This window comes from Amblyomma americanum, chromosome 4 (genome assembly GCF_052857255.1).
Source record: "Amblyomma americanum isolate KBUSLIRL-KWMA chromosome 4, ASM5285725v1, whole genome shotgun sequence".
In the NCBI taxonomy this organism is placed as follows: domain Eukaryota; kingdom Metazoa; phylum Arthropoda; class Arachnida; order Ixodida; family Ixodidae; genus Amblyomma; species Amblyomma americanum.
Genome location: NC_135500.1, coordinates 194055542 through 194077317, shown reverse-complemented (window position 1 = coordinate 194077317; position 21776 = coordinate 194055542). Strand labels below are relative to the sequence as shown.

General features: G+C 48.5%; 2 protein-coding genes across 2 annotated transcripts in view; both read right to left on the bottom strand.

Annotated features, from left to right (window-relative positions):
* Positions 1 to 4892, bottom strand: part of LOC144128939 (uncharacterized) — a 74539-nt gene extending 69647 nt beyond the window's left edge. The window contains 2 exon segments of the mRNA XM_077662760.1: positions 2111 to 2257; positions 4658 to 4892. Coding sequence (XP_077518886.1) covers positions 2111 to 2230 — 120 coding nt within the window. The 5' untranslated portion in view covers positions 2231 to 2257; positions 4658 to 4892.
* A 6315-nt stretch (positions 4893 to 11207) lies between these two features.
* Positions 11208 to 21776, bottom strand: part of LOC144128938 (uncharacterized) — a 123871-nt gene continuing 113302 nt past the window's right edge. Inside the window, exon 3 of the mRNA XM_077662759.1 lies at positions 11208 to 16497. Within this exon, the coding sequence (XP_077518885.1) occupies positions 15047 to 16497 (1451 nt within the window). The 3' untranslated portion in view covers positions 11208 to 15046. The remainder of the gene's footprint in view (positions 16498 to 21776) is intronic.

Sequence of the window (21776 nt, the reverse complement as noted above, 5' to 3'; positions counted from 1 at the left end):
ATATAAAAAGTGACGAGCTTCTTGAAGACTCCCCAGAGTATGCTTCAATGGGCGCACATGGCCAAACAAATTCTCTGGTGGCTGTTGTGGCAATGGTGCCTACCATACCATGCTCAGCACCACAATATAGCAGTCAACTAAGAACGGTGATGTCAGGTGAATAATCCCTAAAGAGCGGCTCAAATGAGTCATGTAAAGGTCATCTGGCTCAAAAATGATTGATAAACATGAGCTTACTGCTTTCTCATCCGTTTTGGATTTTGTGGAAGCATGATCTGGAACCGTATGCTGGCGACTTCTGCTGAGCATGTCGTAAACATGCCATGATCCACAGTTTAATGGGGTGACTTGGTCACCATCATTTTATACTAAACACGCGCTACATTTTCAGGTGTGAGATCTTTCCCTGCAGGATAGAGCACCAATCTGTGACGTAAGCAAGATGCAGCGGCGCTGCTGTTGCTGCATGAGGGGGTAACAGCTGGGGATGTGGCCCATAGGAATGCATATAAATAAAAGTTTTCTAAGTAGCTTTCCGATTTCACAGTGCACCTGCAATGTTGTTCGTTCATTGACAAAAGCCTAGTACATCGTCGAACTAAATTAGAAAGTATCGAACGCTGCTTCAAGGCTGATGTATTTTTAAAACACCATAATATGCTGCGCAAGCTGGAGTTATCCCCGGATGGGGGTGCAGAGCCAAAACACTACCCATGAAAACATACTGCCACACTGCTGACACTCTGCCGGCGCCACCTGTGGCCAAACCTTATATCTTAGCGCGTGGCCGAGCTTCTTCGCCTCGAATGAGCGCGGCTGTTAGGTGATCCTCATCTCAGTAAACGGCTGTGCCCTCCTGCTTCTTGCTACATTTTGCCGGTGACATTTTGTTGGTGATGGTACCCAGCCCCTCCACCAAATGTCATCACCAACAAAATGTAGCTAGAAGCAGGAGAGCACTGCCGTTTACTGGGATGAGGATCACCGAACAGCCGCGCTCATCATAGACTAAGAAAATGCTCGGCCACGTGCTAAGATATAAGGTTCGGCCACAAGGTGGGGTCAGCAGAGTGTCAGCAGTGTGGCAATATGCAGGCTAAACTTTCCAAAATAATTCCTCATTTGGCGGCACACCAATGAAGGCGGCAGCTTGCTAACAGCTGCGAGCACTTTTGAGAAGACAAAAAAGTATACAGCATCACTTTAAAGCTAGATCTTTTTAAAATGTCACAATAAATGGGTGCTATGAATTCGTGGAGATGCCTCAACAATATGTAGGCGCTCAAACGACTGGGTGTTTCTTTGAGTTGGACCAACTTCTTGTGTAGTCTGACATGCAGCTATGTGCGCTGCATTTGCTCATAAATACAGTCTCTCAAACAAGATAGCGTAGACAGCTTTAGATGGAAGGCAGTTCTCAAATGGCATGATAAACAAACCGTGCACCGCAGCAGATGACAGTACAAGCGCTACCCTCAGATTGTAAACATAGAGCTGGTCTACATATCACACAGTTCCCCAAGCACGACAACAGCAGAGCATAACAGGTAACAAACACATGGTGCATCAAAGCCATTATTCAGTGAATGACACAAATTTGCCAATTATAGAGGTAGGGCTCTTTTCCTTTGTGAGAGATGACTCCGTCGAACTTCAGGCACCCAACATTTTCAATGTTTCTTTTCAATACCAGGTAGCAGCATCTTTGTGCTAATGTCGTGGTTAACAAGCAAGCTGTGAATATATTGCAAATAAACAGCAAGTACAATTAAGTGCACGTCAAAAGATAACTATAAAGAGCCTGAGCACAACTCAGCTTACCATAGACATCTACAAGTTTTGTCATTGCATGCACAAAATTCCCTGTAGACACTAAAGGCATGACTGTGCAGATTTAGCTCATGAGACAGTCAAAATTACCAGATACCCTTGTTCTCTGCTAATACCAGGCCACTTCACTCAGAGATAAGGTGACACAAGCTGGTTTGTACACCGGTGTTCCAGTATTTAGGGTCTGGTGTTTAAGTAATTGCACTCGGTACATTGCGACATATTTTCAAAACTCTTCACTTAGGATATTATCATAAAGCTAGGTAGATACAAAACTTACAGCACGATTCGTATTTTTGCTGGCAGATGATGCACTGCCAACGGAGGCAGTGCTCGGCGAGGCTCGGTCAGCCCTTGCATTTCGTCGCACCTGATCCGAGTCCGTGTTTCGACGTTGCATGTTAATCAAAATGGTCCGGTGCCAGCCCTGCATACGCAAAGTTCAAGCCATGCAATCACATATTGTTGGAAAAAAAAAAAAAGGTTCCCATATGCAGAGGTACAAAGAGATCATACCGTGCATGAGCATCTGCCCTTGTGGACAAACCCTTCTGCAACTACCTCTACAGCGCTCTATAGATTGGTTAGCGGTTTATTTAGTGCCAGTTCCTAATTAGAAATTCTGGGATTAATGGCCCATATTCAATTATGGTCATCATACACTAGACACCTCTTTTGCTGCCTGACATGGCCATCATGGCACTTCCTTGAAGCTAGAACTTCATTAATGTGTTCAGGAAATGTAGTTGTTTTTTTTAATGTCTCAGCCTTTGAGAAACCTAAAGATAAGCAATGACTTTAAAAGAGTATCCTTTCCATGAAGCAAGTTGAATGAAAAGGTATGCTTTTGCCCTATAACCATGACCACTGCTTTCTCCTCAGACCTTCGAGTTTCTAGCACAAAACATAAAAACATATGATTTACTGAGACCAAGGCGGCGCTGTGCAGTGATTCATTCTTCTTCCGATTTATCATGGGCACCTGCTACCTACATCACAGTTGATAGGATGGCCAACAAGTAATGTCATTCACCAACTCTGACATCTAAGGCAAAGCTGACAGATGGTAAAAAGGCAAAAAGAATGGAATAAGAAAATAATGCTAACAAGGTATGGCTCCACATCTCCATATTACTCAAACGTTTTTTTTTTTTCCCCTGCAGGTATGAAGCACTGTGTGTAAGGCAAGTAGGGCCAATATGAAGACAGCATAAGGTCACACCAAAGAAACATTTTTAGGTGCACGAACGATTTCAACTCTCCCAGGACGGGTTTAACTGCTAGAATCTTTCCTATTACTTCGTTCTTCTTTTTAGCTTGCCATGTTTTTCTATCAGTTTCTCACGCACACACCAGATGCAGTCTTTATAAGGCACATTTACTTTACTAATTCCAATGTCATGAGCTCACGCTACTGTATTTGTCTCATTATTTTGTATTCTGACATGACCTGGAACCCAGCAGAATATTATTTTACGTGTTTCTGTCATGGCTGTGGGGAATGGTGTGCATGATGTCTTCTCCCAAAAGTTCAACCAAAGTGCTTCTGGAATGCAGAATTAAAAGCACACTGCCAGCATGAAGTATGCATTACCTTTCCAAAAAGTTGTGCTGTGCTTCATAGCCCGGGTATCATGTGCCAAACATAAGCTCAAAAATCCTTTCCTCAAGTGTGGAAAATGCTGTGAACTCAGCTCGTACAATGCTTACACAACATCTGTGCACTGCTTCATGATGCTTGCACTTCTCTGCACTGGATGATGAAATGCAGCATCTGATAAATTAGCCCAGCAAGTGCGACAAAATCCAATGCGTCTTAACTATTGCCTGATGTGAACTTTCGTTCATAACCGTAACAAGTATCTGAGCCCATATCATATGTACCATACACTCATATACTTTGCAATGTTACTGTTCATGTTCAGTGATTATTATTAGCTCATGTATTACAACCAATATTAGGCTGTTCAATACGACATAAATTCTACTAGACATGAAGGCGAGTACACGTTTAAAAATGCCTGTTCTCAGTCTGCAGGTCCCAAGATTGCCATATTAGCCATATCACTATTAAGCTCCATCTCCTACTGCTAGCCGATATAAAAACTATGATGTAACCTCGCTTCGACTCCGGTATTTTTTTTTTTTTCACGTCATTAAGTAGTAAATGTGATGTTAAGTACGGCGGCGATCCTGCTGCAGCATCATCCCCAGTGCTCACGCTCCACAACACTCGCTGCTCTGAGGTGGTGCATGCAGAATGACAGGTGACAGGCGCGAAAACAAGAGCAATCATTCGAGTTCGGTTCAGCCGGCACATGGTGACAACGCATCGATGCGTGTGACTGGAACAACTACAAACATAAGCTTAACGGACTTCTAAGAAGAAATGGTGTGACAAACAGCGCAACACAATTCTGCAAAGGTCCCCAATAAGCGAGCCTAAGCAAGTATGGAGGGACACGACTGAGAACATGCGACCTTCAAGATGCGGTCACTCTCACAACGCACTCTATACACACATCGGTTCTGAGGCCTTCGACACGGTGCAAAGCGTTATGCGATTTACCGCGATTAACTACAAGACACGCCCAAGAATGGTCGCACTTCGATGCGTGCAGCAGAGCGCTGGTATTCGGTCGCGTGCATAATGCCGGCCGCTGGGAACCTAGTAAAACGTGAACATTCAGGATCAGAGATGCAGCGCCAACCGCGAGAGAAACACAGTTGATTCAGGCAAGTGCTCACCTCGTCGTCAGATGAAGGAAGCTAGCGGACGCGTAATGCCAGATAAATTTTACTAGACGTTGACCGGAGACCTACGTACCGACTGGAGCCCGGGTAGATGCGACGTAGGCAGTTCGAATTAAGACAGCGGCTCTGTCACTGAAGTTTGAAGTAAAACAAAGTCGTAGTTCTTGAAGACGGATGTCAGCCTGTGACGAGCAATTCATGCGGGAAAAGACAAAAGACCACACAAAGTATTCGAGGGTCCATGGGTACGACAGCGATGCACAAGCGAGATCCGGATCATGTTTCTTTAAGCATACAAATCGAACCGCACGAAATAGTCTCGTACTCTAATGATGTATCAAACCATATTATCTTGCAATTCCCAAAAAAAAATTACAGTAACAAAAATGTACATTTTTGCTACTCTTTCAGTATACTTTTGTATCAGCGGCATTAAATTGCCTTGTTTCAAACTTATAATATGAGTTTTGGTTTCGACGCTGATATTTGCTGATGATGATACTAGTCTCAGAGCGCCTCAAAATGGCGCGGTGTTTGAAAAGGTTTGCGCATGTGCAGACGGCAACTATTCGCACCGATTCCTAAGAATATGCACCCGATCTATGACAAGAAACGAAGGGGGCATAGAGTAAATAGTAAACTAATGAAAGACCCTCCTGAGAAATCAGCCCATTGCGATGCTGCCTACAGGCTAGAAGGGGCCGCGGTCATAGCAGTGGTAGATGGGAACCACTCCACTGAAGGTAATTGGATCCGTTAATACGCGTAACGCTTTAATAGCTGAAGAGGCTGCGATAGCGCTAGCATGTTCAGGTACTAGAGCCAAAACTACACTCTCAGACAATAAGGCGGCTGTTAGGAACTTCGGCAGAGGCTTAATTTCCAAGCAAGCGGCCAATCTACTGAGGAAGCACCCGCTAAACAGGAGGGTTTCAGTCATCTGGGTTCCAGCTCATGAGGGTCTACCAGGCAATGGGGCTGCCCATCACCTTACTCGAGATGTACACACCCGAGCGGCCATAGAGACCCCGCTACACGAAGACAAAGACCCCCTCATCACCTACAAGGACCTCTCTGAGGCTCCCAGACTAGGCCGAATGATATATCCATCACCAGATAGGTCCCTAACACCCTCAGAATGTAGGGCCTGGCGAAAAATTCAGGCCAATCGCTTCTTCCCTTATGTTACTCTGCATAATGAGCTTACAGGCGACCCAGAGGCTTGCAGTCTCTGCAACGTACCTCTGAGTCAAAATCAACTAATCTGGCAATGCCCCGAATCTCCGGGAGCTAAAAAGACCGATCTCCTTGATCAAGTTGCCTGGGAGTCCTACATCCGCAGCCCAAATGCGGATGTACAAAAGATCGTCCTACGCCTGGCAGAGGAGGCTTACTCCAAGACCTTCTCTGCGGTCACGACGCAGGAGGGCCGGCCAGGGGCCCCTGCCCCGAGGTCCATGTAGGCGTGAATAAAGTCTCTCTCTCTCTCTCTCTCTCTCTCTCTCTCTCTCTCTCTCTCTCTCTCTCTCTCTCTCTCTCAAGACGCTACCGTGTAACGACGCGTGTCGTTCTGGTTTTGACAAGGCAGCGCGGCAAGCAATACATTCTCCGCAGTGTTTCATATGGCGCTGGTGCCGGTGACGCGCCAGCTTTCGATGTTTCTCTTAAAACAGAAAATATTATGGGGCTAAATCGAAGTGTTGCCAGGACGAAAAATGTTCGACAAAGCCGTGTATTGTTTTTCTGTTAGGGCCGCAGATAATACAGTCGCCGTACTTGCTGTCGCGTACAGTCGGCACCTAAAGATTACAGGATGTGGGTTTGCAGTTATTTCGGTGTAGTCAGGCAAGTCAATCGCCCGAAATGTCAGCAAGCAGCGATTTCTGTACGTGTCCTCTTGTTTTGGAAGAACGCTAACATAATCTTAATCTATAAGAAAGAAGGCGTCAAGGACTTGAAAAATTACAGACCGAGGAGCTCTGCCCGTTGCCTATAATGTATTTGCTAAGGATGATCGAGAGTCAAGACAACCTTAGACTTCAATCAACCAAATGACCGCAGGCATTCGTAAAGGCTGCTCGACAGTAGCCACATTCATAGTATTAATCGAAGGATACAACCAACCCCTATATATAACATTCATAGATTACGCGAAAGCATTTGACGCAGTCGAAACCTCAGCAGTCATGCAGGAATTACGGAATCGGGGTGTAGAAGAGCTATATGTATAAATACTGGAAGATAATTATAGTGGCTATACGGCCGCCATAGTCCTTCATGAAAAAAAAAATTAATGAAATCTCAATAAATAAGGGTGTCAGGCAAGGAGACACTATATCTCCAAGGTTTTTCGCCGTGTGTTTGCAGGAGGTATCCAGAGAACTGGATCGGGGGCTCCGGAATAATTTCAACCACCTGGGGATCTTTAAAGGGACACTGAGGAGAAATTGAAGTTGGCTTGTATCGATAGAATACCAGCTCCTGATCACAAAAACACAGCTCTTACTGAAAACAAAGCTCTTGTAAGGTAGAAAATAGCAAGAACCAAAATACAGGTATCGCCGCCACAGGCCAATCTCGCAAGTACAAGCGTGGTGACGCCATAGGACAAGAGACGCCACCTTGGAGGAATTTTCCTTCCTACATGTTCGCGCGAATCTTTGAGGCTGACAAAGGAATGTAGTGGCTGTTCGGGAGAGTTGGTTTGCCATGACGGAACATATAGCGCCAAGACACCAGGACGAACAAAGAAAGAGACAACACGAGCGCTAAAATAAATAACTTGGCCCTTGCAACCGTGGGAGACCTCGACGCCGCCTGCTGCACCGTGCAACCGCGCCGTTCAAGGAATCACAATCCGTTGGCCCCAAAGCCCAGGCCAGCCTCCGATGGGCGCAACGCGCCGACCTTGTCCTGTCCCCTCGCGACTCCCCGCACTGGGGTTATGATATATAGTTTGCAACGGCTGCTCACGGCGGAAGGGGGAAACGACCCGCCGGCGCCTAACCTAACCGTGCTCCCTCAAAAGCATCGCACGCTCTGTAGGGCTGAGGTCGCTGAAATGCAGGCCGGAGTTTTTGCGAGAACTACGTCGTCGGGTTCGGGAACAGGATCCATCGTAACGCTGGCAAGACGCCGGTGCAAACGTAAACGAAGCGACGGTAGCGACCCCTGATAGATGCCTTCAACGTGCGGCGGCGGTAGCTTTCATTTCGGCAGCTGCTAGACCGCACCGCTAGCCACATAAATCACAGTCTCCGTTTACGTCACGTTTCACGTCACTCCGTCCTGTGACGTCATAAGTTCTCGAGTTTGAATCGGAGCGGCGGGAACAACTTTTTCAACTTCGAATCCAAATTTATTTGAAATAAATGCATCTTTCGCCACGGACAAGCGGCAACAAAGCCATGAAATGCCGAACTATCAGATTTTGATAACAGAAAAATTTTTGATAGTGTTCTCCTCAGTGTCCCTTTAACGTGCACTGATATCTCACAGCACACGGGCGCCTTTGCGTTTCGCCTCCATCGAAACGCGGGAACCCGACCGCGGCGGCCGTGTTTCGACGGAGGCGAAACGCTTAGGGGCCCGTGTGCTGTGCTATGTCAGTGCACGATAAAGATCGCTAGGTGGTCGAAATTAATCCGGAGCCCTCCACTATGACACCTCTTTCTTCCTTTCTTCTCTCAGTCCCTTCTTTACCCCTTCCCTTACGGCGCGGTTCAGGTGCCCGCCGAGATGCGAGACAGATACTGCGCCATTTCCTTTCCTAACAACCAATTTTCATTTTCAGTCGGGGGTAAGAGTTTATGGAGAATACTTTAGTAATCTGCGTTTCACCGATCACGCTGCCTATAACTAACTATGGGTACGAATTTCAAAGCATGATCGATGAATTAGACAGGAAAAGCTGAAAGGTAGGTCTAAAATGAACATGCAGGGAACTCTTGCAATGTTCAACACTCTCGGAAGGGAAGAGCAGTTTACGCTAGGTAGCCAGCCGCTGGAAGCGGTAAGGGAATACATCTACTTAGGACAGGTAGTGACCGACCTGGACCACGACAGTGATATAACTAGAAGGATAAGGCTGGGGTGGAGCTCATTTGGCAGGCACTCTCAGATCATGAGTGGCAGTTAACCAGCGTCGCTCGAGCCAAGGGCACGCTTTTGTCCTTGTGAGCTTTTGCGCGCACCACCGGCGTCGACCGACACATGTGAACGGATTCCTGCCCTATCCCACCATCCAGTAACTAGGCCACAGAGCCATCCTGATCGAAATAAAGGAATTCAGTCAGTAACGGCTGCATCTTAGCGGTACTCACCTATGGGGCACTAACGCGGCGGCTAGCGAACCGTAAAGTGACCTAGGAAAACACTGCGAGCGATTGAAAGAAAAATGTTAGGTGCAGAGGTAAGAGATGGGAAGAGAGCAGTGCGGCTTGAGGAGCAAACGCGAGTTAATTACATGCTATAGACGAAATCAAGAGGAAGAAATGGGCTTTGGCAGGGCATGTAATGCGAAAGCAAGTTAACCGATTCCAAGAGAAGACAAGCGTCGTAGGGGGCGGCAGAAGGCTAGGAGGCCGGATGAAATTAGGAAGTTTGCGGGGGTAAGGCGGCCGCAGCTGGAACAGGACCGTGTTAATTGGAGAGATATGGGAGAGGCCTGCCGTGGGCGTAGTCAGGCTGAAGAAGATGACGATGACTGTAGTCTCACCTTGCTCGCCTTTGCTGCTGACGTGCTAATTTTGTTTCAACTGTCCCTGAAACCAAAATCTACTGGAAGTCTCAGCATGTCCTCTTCGATATCTGAATGTGTAGCTTTGCAGTATACCAGAACAAGTTTAATGCTTTCTACACTGCTTCCGCAAGCTACACAAATATCTCCCTGTTCACACTTACGTTCATATATTGTCTGGCTGTAAAACATCGTCAAATATAAAACGTAAAACAGCGTCAAATATAAGGACACTAACATCTATTGCAAGACAGACGCAAATACCTTAGACAAGCTATTTTACAATATTTTTATAGGCGCAACAGGTTTGTCTAAAGATTCATACATGAAAGCTCCCAGCTACATATCCTCCCGTTTAGATCACTCTTTAGAGGTTCAAGAATACCAGTGCCGTATAAATGTCTTTAAAAACTCATTTTTCCCAAAACAGTGCACGACTGGAATAAATTGCCAGAAGTTGTCTTAGCCCCGCAATCTTCTTTTGAAAATGCTCTGTCGCGCCTTTTGTTGAATTAACTTTTTTGGTGTGTGTGTGTGTGTGTGTTGTGTTGCTGTGCTTTTTCGAAATTTTTGTATACGCTTGCTCATATTACAATATGCCAGTTACGCCTTTCTTGCTTTCATGATTCTTTGTTATTGGTTTGCTCGGTATTGGAATGCCTGGTATTTTTATTGTTTTTTACAGTGTCATCTGCATGACGATTTATGCTTTGCAACTGTATCCGCCCCTACAAAAATGCCCTCAACGGGCGGTGTAGGTACCTGAATAAATAAATAAATGAATGAATGAATGAATGAATGAATGAATGAATAAATAAATAAATACAGCGTTTCATTCTTGATTTAGCTCTCTCCAGCTCTGTATTCACGCGACAGTATTTTTTTTGTTCCCATTTTTTGTCTCCAGTTACCAATCTCGCTTTCGCAGAGTTTCATTTTGATGCTCATGACAACTTCGTTTCCCCTGTTGTTGCCTGCGTAGCCTGTCGTGATCTTTGTAGTCCACCCTCCATCGCGTGTCCGCGTTTTAGAGAATATGTTCTCGTTCCTCAGTTTCCCGCAGCGTCGCCTGCATCGGTTGGAAGGCGGAAAAGTAGAGAGAGAGGAAAAGTCATCTCTCCGGTTTTAGGGGAGAGAAGTGAGAGAGGGAAGAGGATGCGAGGTAACGGCTGACAAAGTAGAGGAACCCCCCTCTCCACACTTAGTAGAGAGAAGGTAGAGGAAAGAGGAAGAGATGGTAGTGGGCAACAGGTGGCCTAGCAGCTTGGCTGCCCGTCTCGGCTGCGGTAGGTCGTTGGTTCGAAACCCACCGCCGGACAAGGATGGGTACAAGCGTTCTCCGACCTGATGCCCGGCTTTCTAAGGGGTGTGCACCTGGAAGAGGCTGGGCGAGTCCCACTGCGCCCTTCCGAGGGCAAACCCACTATCGAACACATCAGCCTACAAGTGTGGTTCGTGTTACCGGCGTGTTCACATGGGGCTAACATGTTTAGGGTACTTGCCCGGTGGGAACTCATTTCGATGGGGGCAAAACACAAAAAAAGGCGCCCTTGGGCTGAGCTGTGCAATGCCAGTGCACGTTAACGATCCCCGGGTGGTCGAAATTAATGCGTAGCCATCCACTACAGCACCTATTCGTTTCCTCCCTACCTCCCTTTCCACACGGTACAGTTCAGGTTTCCGCCGAGATGTGAGACAGATACTTCCTTTTCTGTCCTCAAAGCCAGATTACAATTACATACCTTGTAACCGCATCGACGGGCAGATCTCGGGTGGAGTCTGCTCTCGGGCTTCTGTCGACGTCTTCTGCTTTCTTCCGGCGTATCGTATATACGAGGGGGCAACGGTAAATGGAGCTGTGGCTTCTATGGTGAATGAACCTTGATTGTGCACAACACCACACCACGCGTGACGTTTATTCGTACTAATGTAGTACAATGACGTTTATTGTCACATGTACATCTCTGAATACAAAAGTAATGGAACGATTTCACTCTTGTCTTTCTGTTTCTTTTTTCTTTTCCATACTTGCCTGTATTTGTGTGTGTGTGTATTTAGTTACATATGGTCAGCTGGAATACACTTCGCTGCTGCGTGGATTTTTTTTTCTTTTTCGCGAAAACACGATACTCAATCACACAAACATATAAAGCAGTACGCAAGGTGGACCTCGATGCTCCATCAAACGCAAGTAGAGACCTAGAGATAATATTCATACAAAATCAGTGATGCGTTGTATAGTACAAACAAATTGCGACATCAAAGATTGCACAATGGGCTCGGGAGGGTATAGACAGCGAAACAGTTTGTACGTGCAATGCCCCGTGATTCTCCGACTCCGGAGATGCGTTTTCGCACCGCGGAAAGAGGGCGCTCCAAAAACCTAAAGTCCAAGTGTCAGAGCCGCGTTGTTTCACAAACAAGCAGATAGGCCAAACAGGAATACGGAATAGTATAGGCGTGACTTGGCCAGAGCTGCAAACAATTGGTAAATAATGCCCAGACATTTCTGCGTGTCCGCGGTGACACACTACTTCCGGCGCGGTCCATTTGCAAATCCTGGCCAGTATACAGCGCACGACCGCAGCGCCACAAGCGGTCGCGGCAAAGCCACGCACTGCTAAGTATGACGGCAGTGTGAGCTCGGTCTGTCCCCCGAACCTGTTAGGCCTTGTTACATTATTTTTCCTCCCACATTCTGCTGTCTGATAAAAATTCAGTGCGCTAAACTCGTTTCGGGTATTCCACGGTGTATAAGCTCTTTCTTGGAAAGAGAAGACCGCATGCTGTACTGGCCGCGATTTGTAATCACGCTTCGGGATGGCGTACCGCCCTCAAACCACAATTGTAACGAACAAGCTAATGCCTCTCGGAAAACTGTGCTAAGTGAAAAAAAAGTATATTTTAAAGTAAAGCGGTAAGTTCTGACTGTTAGCAGACATGCGAGAATAGTCTAGACATTGCGGTACCCCGAGTGCGTCAAAATCTAGCGTATTCGGACAAAACATTGAAGTTTAAAAAAAAAATGCGGCGGAGAAATTCAGAATGTAATGATCAAAAACTCTGAACAAAAGTTGAACCGGGAACACTGCTTTCGTAGTACCTACGCATACCACAGCCGCAACAGAAATAAGAGAGCCTAACGGCCACATCGAACCTTAAGTTCGTCCGACACGACCGGAGGCAAGGGGGTTGCTCCAACAAGCCGAAAGTGCTACGATAAGCACATGTGCACAAGGGTCAGTGAAATTAAATACGAAAAGCGCTCGAGATAGAAACGGTATTTTGTCCCGTTAAGACCACGGAAGCCATTTGGTGCGCTGCAGCCACATGGTTTAGTGCAGAACGGATATTAATGTCGAGTTTCTACATCGATAATGTGGAGCATTTTGTTGCTTAACGTATCCCAACGACATCGAAGCTCGAGGCACTGAGTCGTCTACTTCTCTTCCAGCGAGCGAACAACGTTCACTCGGGTGTAGTCTCTTCAAAAGTAAACGGAACACAGCCCCGTGATCTAACTGAACTGGCCTCAAGGAGGTTTGGCGGTGTGGCATTTCGGAGCACTAAAGGTACGCCCAAGTGTTCGTCCAGAGGCTGAGTACTCATGATAAATGTACTTCAGTAGAGTTAGTTCTTGGCCTAGTTGGTACTCTTGATTGAAGCTCATAGTTCTTCAGCGCAATGGCACACAGCCAAAGAAAAGAAGGAGGAGGAACACAGCGCTGACCTTACTTGTCTCCACAGTTAAGGCCTTATTAAGAGTTTGCAAACGCGTTTCACATGCCCTCACGACGGCGGAACAGCCCAAAACAAGGCACTCACTTCTGCAGGCGTCACTCTCTTCTTCATGCAGAATGCCAGGAACCTGGCACATTTCTTATACATCGGGCCCGCCTTTCCTCTGTGTTTCTGCTCTTCAGGATGTGAATGTGCTCCAGACTAACATTGAAAGAGCGACGTACCGTGCTAGGTTCCTGGCATTCTGCATAAAGAAGGGAGTGACGCCCGCAGAAGTGAGTGCCTTGTTTGGTGCTGTTCCGCCGCCGTGGCGGCATGTGAAACGCGTTTGCAAAATGTGGAGACAGGTAAGGTCAGCGCTGTGTTCCTCCTCCTTCTTTTCTTTGGCTGTGTGCCGTTGCGCTGAAGAGCTATGAGCTTCAATCATGATAAATTTCACAATACCCTGAATCATTGCAATTTGACCGCCCAGTCATGTTACGTTTACTTTTCACGCAGCTTGTACAAGGCCGTACAATTTTAACGTGAACGCGCGAGCGTGTGGCCAGGTTCTTCGGAGCGCCAGTGCCTCCGACACGAGCGCGTATGAGCCGGCCACGAGCTTGAGCGTTCACCATAACCTGGACGACCCTGTAAATGCTACAAAGAAGCACTGAACATCCGTATACACGCCAGCACTCTCTTCTATCGGCTCAGGCCGGCTCTATATCTTTCGCAACACTGAATGGCTTCTGTGAGCTGCTGTAGAGAGAGAAAGAGATATCAAAACAGTGACATCAGAAAAACTGAAAATTATATATTATGGTGTTCTACGGGACATTCTGAAACAGCGACACGTGCTCGGGCTTTCGAGTTTTTATACATGATTATATGTTCATTAATACACATCCTTAACGATACGGACTTTCCAGCTTTGCTAATCGTATTTCTTTTCGCTGACATTGTGCATGTTCAATAAGCAACGAAGTAATGCCCATAATTCCGTCAAATGGGTCGATTTCAAAAAGTACCGCTTTCAGGAAACGCATGCCTACCTCAAGCGCTGCAAATAATAAAAAAGAAGGTTTAAGGGGTATTCGACACCGAACACACGGACTACCTGTAAACAAGGCCTCTGACAGCGAGTGGCAGGGAATTAGCTTTGTATCTCTTTATTTTGTTTCTGGCCAGGCCGTCTCTGCTCTGAGACTCAAGGAACGATGGCGGCTACAGTCGCGAGCAGTAGCCATTTGAGAGACGCCACACGAGGAACACAGCCTGTTTTACACACGTCAACTAAGCACGTGTTTTTCTTTTCCACGCTAAACATCTAACGATGAACAAAAAACTAGAAAATACTCATCCATGTGCTACATGTCGTAGGGACCGGTCGAGGAACGGTGGAATAAAACAAAGGAAAACTAAGACAAAAAATGAGAGACCAAAGAAACGGCGGCCTCCACATAAACGTGTTTACACAACAATGAGGCTCGTCGTCCCACTCGAATGCGCGGAGCCGAAAACAGGATACAATGTCGGGCACTGCCAGTAAACAATGTGCTTGACAGCTGTGTGTAAAGTATATAAGGGCCCCATCGGACACGACGCGCATGTCCTTCTACAACTGCCTATTCAGCGACTTTCCAAAGCGCCTGGTAGCTGCGCGGCACCTCGGCGCGTTCCTTTCCCCCTTCTTACTAAGCTCTTCCCTAAAGCACAACCTCTCGCAGGCGCGCGCGGCACCAGGAGTCCCGGCCGGGGCCATTCCGCGTCATTCGCTGCAGAGCAGCTTCCAAATCACGACACACGAGCCTTCGAACCACTAAGCCTAACGAGCCTACTTCCTTCCGCGCCCGCGGCACACACACACCGGCGGGGAAAGAGACAGCGGACAGAACGGGCCAGTCTGTGACGGCACGGGCAGCGCTCCGTCTTCAGGTCCACGCAGTAGCCTCAATCTCCCGAGGAGAATGACAGCGGTGAGGGTGGAGCCGGGGCGCATTCTCAGCCCTTGGATTTCCGGTGGTCCACCAGGTAGATGGGATTGTCGACCCCCTGCCGGCGGCGGCCCGAGTCCCTCCGGGCGAGGCGCTCGGTCGACGCGGACAGTGCGCCGGTGCCCCTGAGCGAGGACTCGTCGTCCTCCTCTTCCTCGGCCCGGCTCCTGCGGGCGACCTTGAAGCCGTTGGCGGGCGAAGCCCTGGGCTTCCCGCTGAACGTCATCAGGGGTTCGGTTCGCCAGCTTTCGAGTCGCCTCGGCGGTGGGCAGGGCGGCGCGGGCATGCTGGGCGCGGGGGGCGGCGGGGGCACCACGTCCTCCAGAGGGACCACGCACGTGTCGAAGGCCTGCACCACGCCCAGCTCCTGGTCGGGCGTGCGCAAGTGGTCCGCGTACACGGTGTGCGGGCGCGGTATCCGCGTCAGGGTGTAGTCTTCCAGGCGCATGTTGAGCCGGGGAGTGTCGAGGAAGTCGAGGGTCTTGGAGGGCTGCCGCCGACAGCAGCGGATGCTGCAGACCACGCAGGCGATGACGAGCACGATGCCGAACAGCACGGCGACGGCTACGTATATGATGAGCTCCTCGCGCGTCGGCACCCAGCGGGACCGAACCGTGCGAGCGCCATCCGTGGAGACTTGCTCCTTGACGGAGAAGTCGGTCAGCAGGAACTGCCTGCCGGTGTCGCCCAGCTGAAGAGTTCCGGCCAGACTGAGGTTGCGGAGCAGCTGCTTGAGCTGCATCTCGCCGGCCTTGAGGGTCACGTTGACGTCCAGCAGCGTAGTGCAGCGGATGTCGGTGACGCTGATGTTCTCGGCGGCACTCGAGAGATTCCGGAAGGCGCCTTCGACGTCGTTCTTGAGGTTGTCGTGGCTGCAGTTGCCACGCAGAACCAGCAACAGTCGTCTCTGGGTCGGAGTAGACTTCATGACGACGTCATCCTCCGTGACATCCGAGAGTCGGCGTCTCGTCGTCGTAGGCGTTAGGGTCGTGGGAACCACTGTCGTTATCGCAGTCGCGTCTGGCGACGTAGGTTCGCTTCGATTTGTGGCATTCGGCTGCAGTCCTTCGATTGCAGTGCTGGGCCCCACAGTTGTCTCTTCAGAATGATTCGTAGCCAGTGTAGTCGTAGTCTGTGCGCCACCAAACCCAGAAGGCGCTTTAGGTTCCGCATCTGCTGTTGTCGGCGCAGCAGGTTCCGGGCTAGGGGACGTCGGCCCTGTTGTTTGCTGACCGAGGGTAGACGAAGGTGATTGTTCGGGCGAGGTAGTCGGCGCGCTGATAGCCGGAGGCGCCGGTGCGGCTGTTGTTGTTCCACTGTCCTGCGTCACTGCACCGGAGACATCCAGATGAGCAGCATCTTCGCGGCTTGTAGTCGGTAAGGTGCTTGTACCACTTTCTGCAGTCGCTGTCACGGTCGGTGAAGGATCCTCTCCATGTGGTGGGCCACTGCTGGAGCCTGCAAGCAGCCAGAGAAGACAGCAGATATGTAACCATTGAAACATGAAAAATCGTTATTGTTTTGTTTCTTTTGTTATTGCCCAGCTCTAATTTGCTTCTGAGTTGTACAACCTGATAAGCACCGTGTGTGCAGTATCTGAAACTGCTTGAAGACAACGCTCGCCTAGAACGACCATCCACCATTGTATGCCACGAAAATGCAGTCTTAAGCTTTTTTTAACCACTACAGAGATGCACATACAGAAGCTTAAAACGACAATGGTTCGCGTTTTTATTTATAAACACAAATCATTCGTCCTTCTTGGTGAACGTTGTGAACGATAGGAAATTAAAAGGGCAAACGGAAGCTGATAAATAGGATGTGAATTGACTACCGCAGGTTAATTGAAAGCCAAGCTATTCCGTTAAAACCTCCTGAAACATTCCGAAGCCAAGTACCGCACACTGCAGGTACGCTTTCGTTTGTTGCCAGAAGTCCGAGAAGCCAGCAGTCATAGAAACCAGAGAGACCGCAGGGTAGATGCAATGATTGTGATTGGTACTCTGTATTTATATTCTAGACAGGAATTCAACTTGGAACAAAAAGAATACATCACGGGTAACTTTCCTTAGTTCCAGAGGTTGCTAGGTATCCAGTTCACTCATTTAAGAGCTTCTCATGCCCCAGTATTTATCATTTCGTTGCTATAGCATTGCCGTTTGACTCCTCACACAACCGTATTCTAAGACTAGCTGCCATGATCGCAGGTTCTGTGAAATGACATAATGGAAAGCATAGTATGAGCTATTCTCGGGGATGAATATTCAACGCGCAATAAAATTTATCAGAAAGAAAATGCTTGTTTTTCGCATTTTAAACTCTGCAGACACTGAACCCAGGCCACATCTTTCAAACGTAAATGACAGCCAGTTGTAAGTACTGCCATGATTGATTTATTCTCTGATTGACAACAACTGTGATGGTGGGTGTTAATAACCTTTTTCAGGACACTGCATACTTTTGCGCTCATATTTCGGACCTTGCCACCGCTGCTTTGAAACGAGCATAATCGACCACTAAACTGTCTTTAAAGGACAACGAAACTTTGACTGATCCATTGTCTTCTGCATCGCACGCATATACAGAAGACATGCCTCCGTAGAACATCGCAAGCGTACGCTTGCAACGTGGCATTATAGGCCAGAGCCAAGCACATGACTGGTTGAAACGGGCCCGTAGAAGTGAAGGGAAGCAATCATGAATTTATCATTTCCTTAGAAATAACATTTTTCAGCCTTTCTTATACAAATTTCAGCACGAAGAAGCCTTCCTTTAAGTGGAAACATTATTCTTACATTTATAGTAAAAGCCCACGGCTGAGCATAAACGAGATAGCATACACGTGATAAAAATGAAACCGGAGCCGTTATCCCACTAGCCTTCGATACCGGAGCCCGGTATCGAAGGGCGTGGATGATCTACGGCGATTAAAGGAAAAAATGGGAAAGAATTGCGATAGCAGTCTTTAGAAAATACGCCTCCATATTCAACAAAGCAGCAGGTTAAAAGCTGGAAAGGGTTCGAGCGCCAACTGAAAGGCTGCGCCTGTTGGTTCTCTCGATCCACGATATGCTATCAACGGTCGTCTGGCCGGAGAAAGCACCAGCGAACGGTCTTAAGACTCCACCACTTCTCCCTTAAGCTAGGTAGCTTCATTCGCTACTCCTATCCATTCGTTCACACTAAAAAATAATAAAAACCCCCGCTCCGGTATTGCACAGCAAAGCAGCGCTGAAAGTGAAACGGCGGCCTATACACGGGGCTGCGGTCTGCATGCTGGCTCGTGGCGGCAAGTCGCCGTCATTTCGGCCGACCGCCAACCCAAGTGTGCGCACGGGAGCGGCCATTTCCTGGCGATGATGGCACCCAAAGGAATGGGCGCGGTTTCCCACCCTAATATATGGCGCGGATATACCGGCCCCGAAGTCTCTTCCCGCGCAATAGTCGCCGTTCGGGCGGCATCGACGCGGGCTGTGTAGCAGGGAGGAAAAGGAAGATCGTTAAAGATGACGTACGATGGACGGGGCCCACACCTCGATCGCGGGGCGCCCGGCCGCTGCGGAGATCGGCCGGCCAAGTGCGCACTTTTCGCAATTCGGGAAAGTAGGCCCCGAAGATAAGTGATCGAACCACCTGGCTCGAGATGCGCGGGCAAATCTTCTCTTCTCGACATCCCCTCCTTTCCCCCCCCCCCCCCCCCCCCATAAAAAAAAAGGAAACGAAAAGAGCTGACGCAACTGGCTCCACGCATTGCAGAGTGCGTGTAGAATAAGCGCTGTAGAGACACGCGAATATATTCTGTGCAGGAAATCGCGTTCCACCTCGTGTCCTGACCTTGAATTTTTGAATCTCGAATCCTTGCGTGGCTTTTACTCTATTCCCACTGCAGATAGCAACGATGATAAAACGAGCCCCGACTAACGGCGAAATGTTCGCATTAGGCATTTCATCAGCACTCTATACCACATCTGTGGCCGCTCTCCTGACGTGCTTACGTCACAGCTTCTCACTGGCGAGAATCGCATCTATAAAGTTTCATTAAGAGCGACGGTAGAACAAAAACACGCTGAATTAGCGCTACGCGCTGCTAGTTGCAGGTCGGCACGTGACAGCATAGAGCACATATTATAAAGTAGCCGTAACTTTATAATGTCTTCAATGCAGGCGCAAGTGTAACAGCTCACAAAATGCCTGGTCGGCCACAGATGGAGGGGAAAGTCGGCATAAGACGACGAAGACAAACTAACTAAAATAAACTAATAAACTCAATTAATCAAGAATTAAAGAAAGAGAAAAAGAAAGAAACCGCAACAGCGAACAATGTCTCCGCACTATCGATAATTGAATATTTATCTAGAATTTCGATGGAGGTGAAGTTCTGAGGCCCGTGTACTGTGTGATGTCAGCGCACGTTAAAGAACACCAGGTGGTCGAAATTACCGGAGCCCTTCACTACGGCGTCTCTCATAGCCTGAGTCGCTTTGGGACGTTAAACCCCCCTATACCATAACGACACAACAAGCTTAGCGACGGGCAAAAGTTCTTAAGAACAGTACATGTTTCCTGCAACCGGATTCAACGGAGTATCGCTTAATTAATCAACAGTACATGTTTCCTGCAACCGGATTCAACGGAGTATCGCTTAATTAATCAAAGTGGAAGACCAAATCAAAACGCAACGAATTGAAATGTTGCACGAATAATTTCGCGCAAGGCTGGGCACTACTGCCGGCGACAGATGCAAACTGCGGCCACAGCGCTTCTATTAACAACATATCAAGTGAGACGGTCGCCGTCGGCAATACGACCGCGTTCACATATACACGCACACCCATGCGACTACAGAACGCACAGGAACAGCGCTTCTAAGTTCCAAGGCGAAGCAAGGGCCGTCTGGGGCGCTAGTAATCCTATCCCGCGCCTCCTGAACGCGAGCGCACGTGAAAAAAGGAAACGAGAAGTGAGCAAAAAAGTAAGAAAATAATAAAGCGGGGAAACCAGACGGTCAGAGCCGGCAGACGAGGGAAAAATAAAAGCACCCCCTTATATAGGAGGCGGAGCGAAAGACGAAGATGCGAATTTTTTGTTTCCCGCTTCTCAGGAACGGATGAAAAGAAATCGGCGAACTTAGTTTCGTATGCAGCAGGCGCCACTGAAATGCGTGTGTTCGGGGACGACGCATGTGTAGTACCGCGGGGGGCTCAGAAGCGCACGCACGCGCCTGGCGCCGCCCTCCCGCGGGACGTCGGCTGGAGGTGGGCATAAGGCCGGGCGTCGACTGCACGGCGGGGAAACCAAAAACCGAGGGTATAAGAATACGGGAGCAGAGGGCGTGGGGAAGAGAGGAGGAGGAGGAGGAGTGTGAAGCAGCGTAACGCGAAGAAGATGAGAATTCTCGCCGCCTCACAGTTTGCGTCCTTCCTTGTCCGTCCGACCACGGGGTGTGAGGTCAGTAATAAGAAGCGCGGTGCGGCACGCAATCAGGGGAAGTGAAAAGGTTGCCATAAGCGCGCGGCGAAGGAGCAGAAGTGATGGAGAGAGGCGGAGAAATAATAAGAACTTGGTCCTTACCACAGTTTCGAACTGATTACAAGCTGCAATCCTTGGCTCACAATCTGCCATTTTTTCTTAATAAATATAAAGATACTGCTGGATTTAGTCCAAAACAACTGCGAACATACTTTGTGAAAATGTAATCTGTATTTATTCTTATGTCGTATGAGAAAATGTCTGTCATCACTGTACTCTTTTTTTTGCATTCATTCATTATTGATAAACATTCTGTTATCTTATTTCTGCTGTGTTGCTCTCATGCATACGCTGTATAATTTCTTTTCTATTTATTTATTGACGACCGCTACTGTATTGTTCATTAATTGTTATTTCGTTTTGTCTGCTGCTGCCATGTAATGGTTTCCTGGGCCTTCGTCAAGCTGTTCGTACAGCTTTTAGCCCAGGTGACCATCCAGATACTTTCTGGAGAATAAAATATGATTTGATTTGATTTGAATAAAGATATTTACTTCCAAAAGATGGAGATACGGTGAGCGTGTCTAGAAAAGCGGAAACGAATAACGCAGCGAGAAGCGAGTTCCGAAAGAAGGAGACTAGGAAGGCGAGGCGGACAAAAAGGGTAAGTTCCAGAAAACCGCACAACTCGGCAACTCCGCCGACAAAAACAACATCCGTGTGTGCTCGCAATACAAGGTCGCTTTAGGCCTAAATGCCTGCAAGGCGCCGCGAACCGTCGGGCATACTAGCAGGCCCCTAGAAAGAGATGGGGGCTGGGAAGGGTGGGGGTGGGGGGGGGGGAGTCGGCCCCCTTTGCATGCAGGCGAAATTCTCACCACACACACGCCACCGAGACGGAGGAGGCGGACACGTAAAGACGAAAGCGCGGGGGGCGAACAGAATTGCTCTCTAGACGCCGCCACGTTAGGCTTAACAGCTGCTGCCGCCGCCGATTCCCCGTCCTTCGCTTTCAGGTTTATACCGGCCGCAAAGCGAACGACGCCGCGTTCCTTATCCCCTCCTCGCTTTTATTTTTCTTTCTCTTCGTTCTCTCTCTTTCTCGACCGAGCAGGGGCTGCGATTCCGCAGTCGTTGATACCTTGATCGCTTTCTTGGCTCCCCTTCGCGGCCGCACGCTACGACGGCCACGTGGGCACGTCTCCCCGTGAGGCCTCGCAGACAACAGCTCGCCAGGGCGCGCCTCGGGCGCTGTGTGTGTGCGTGCG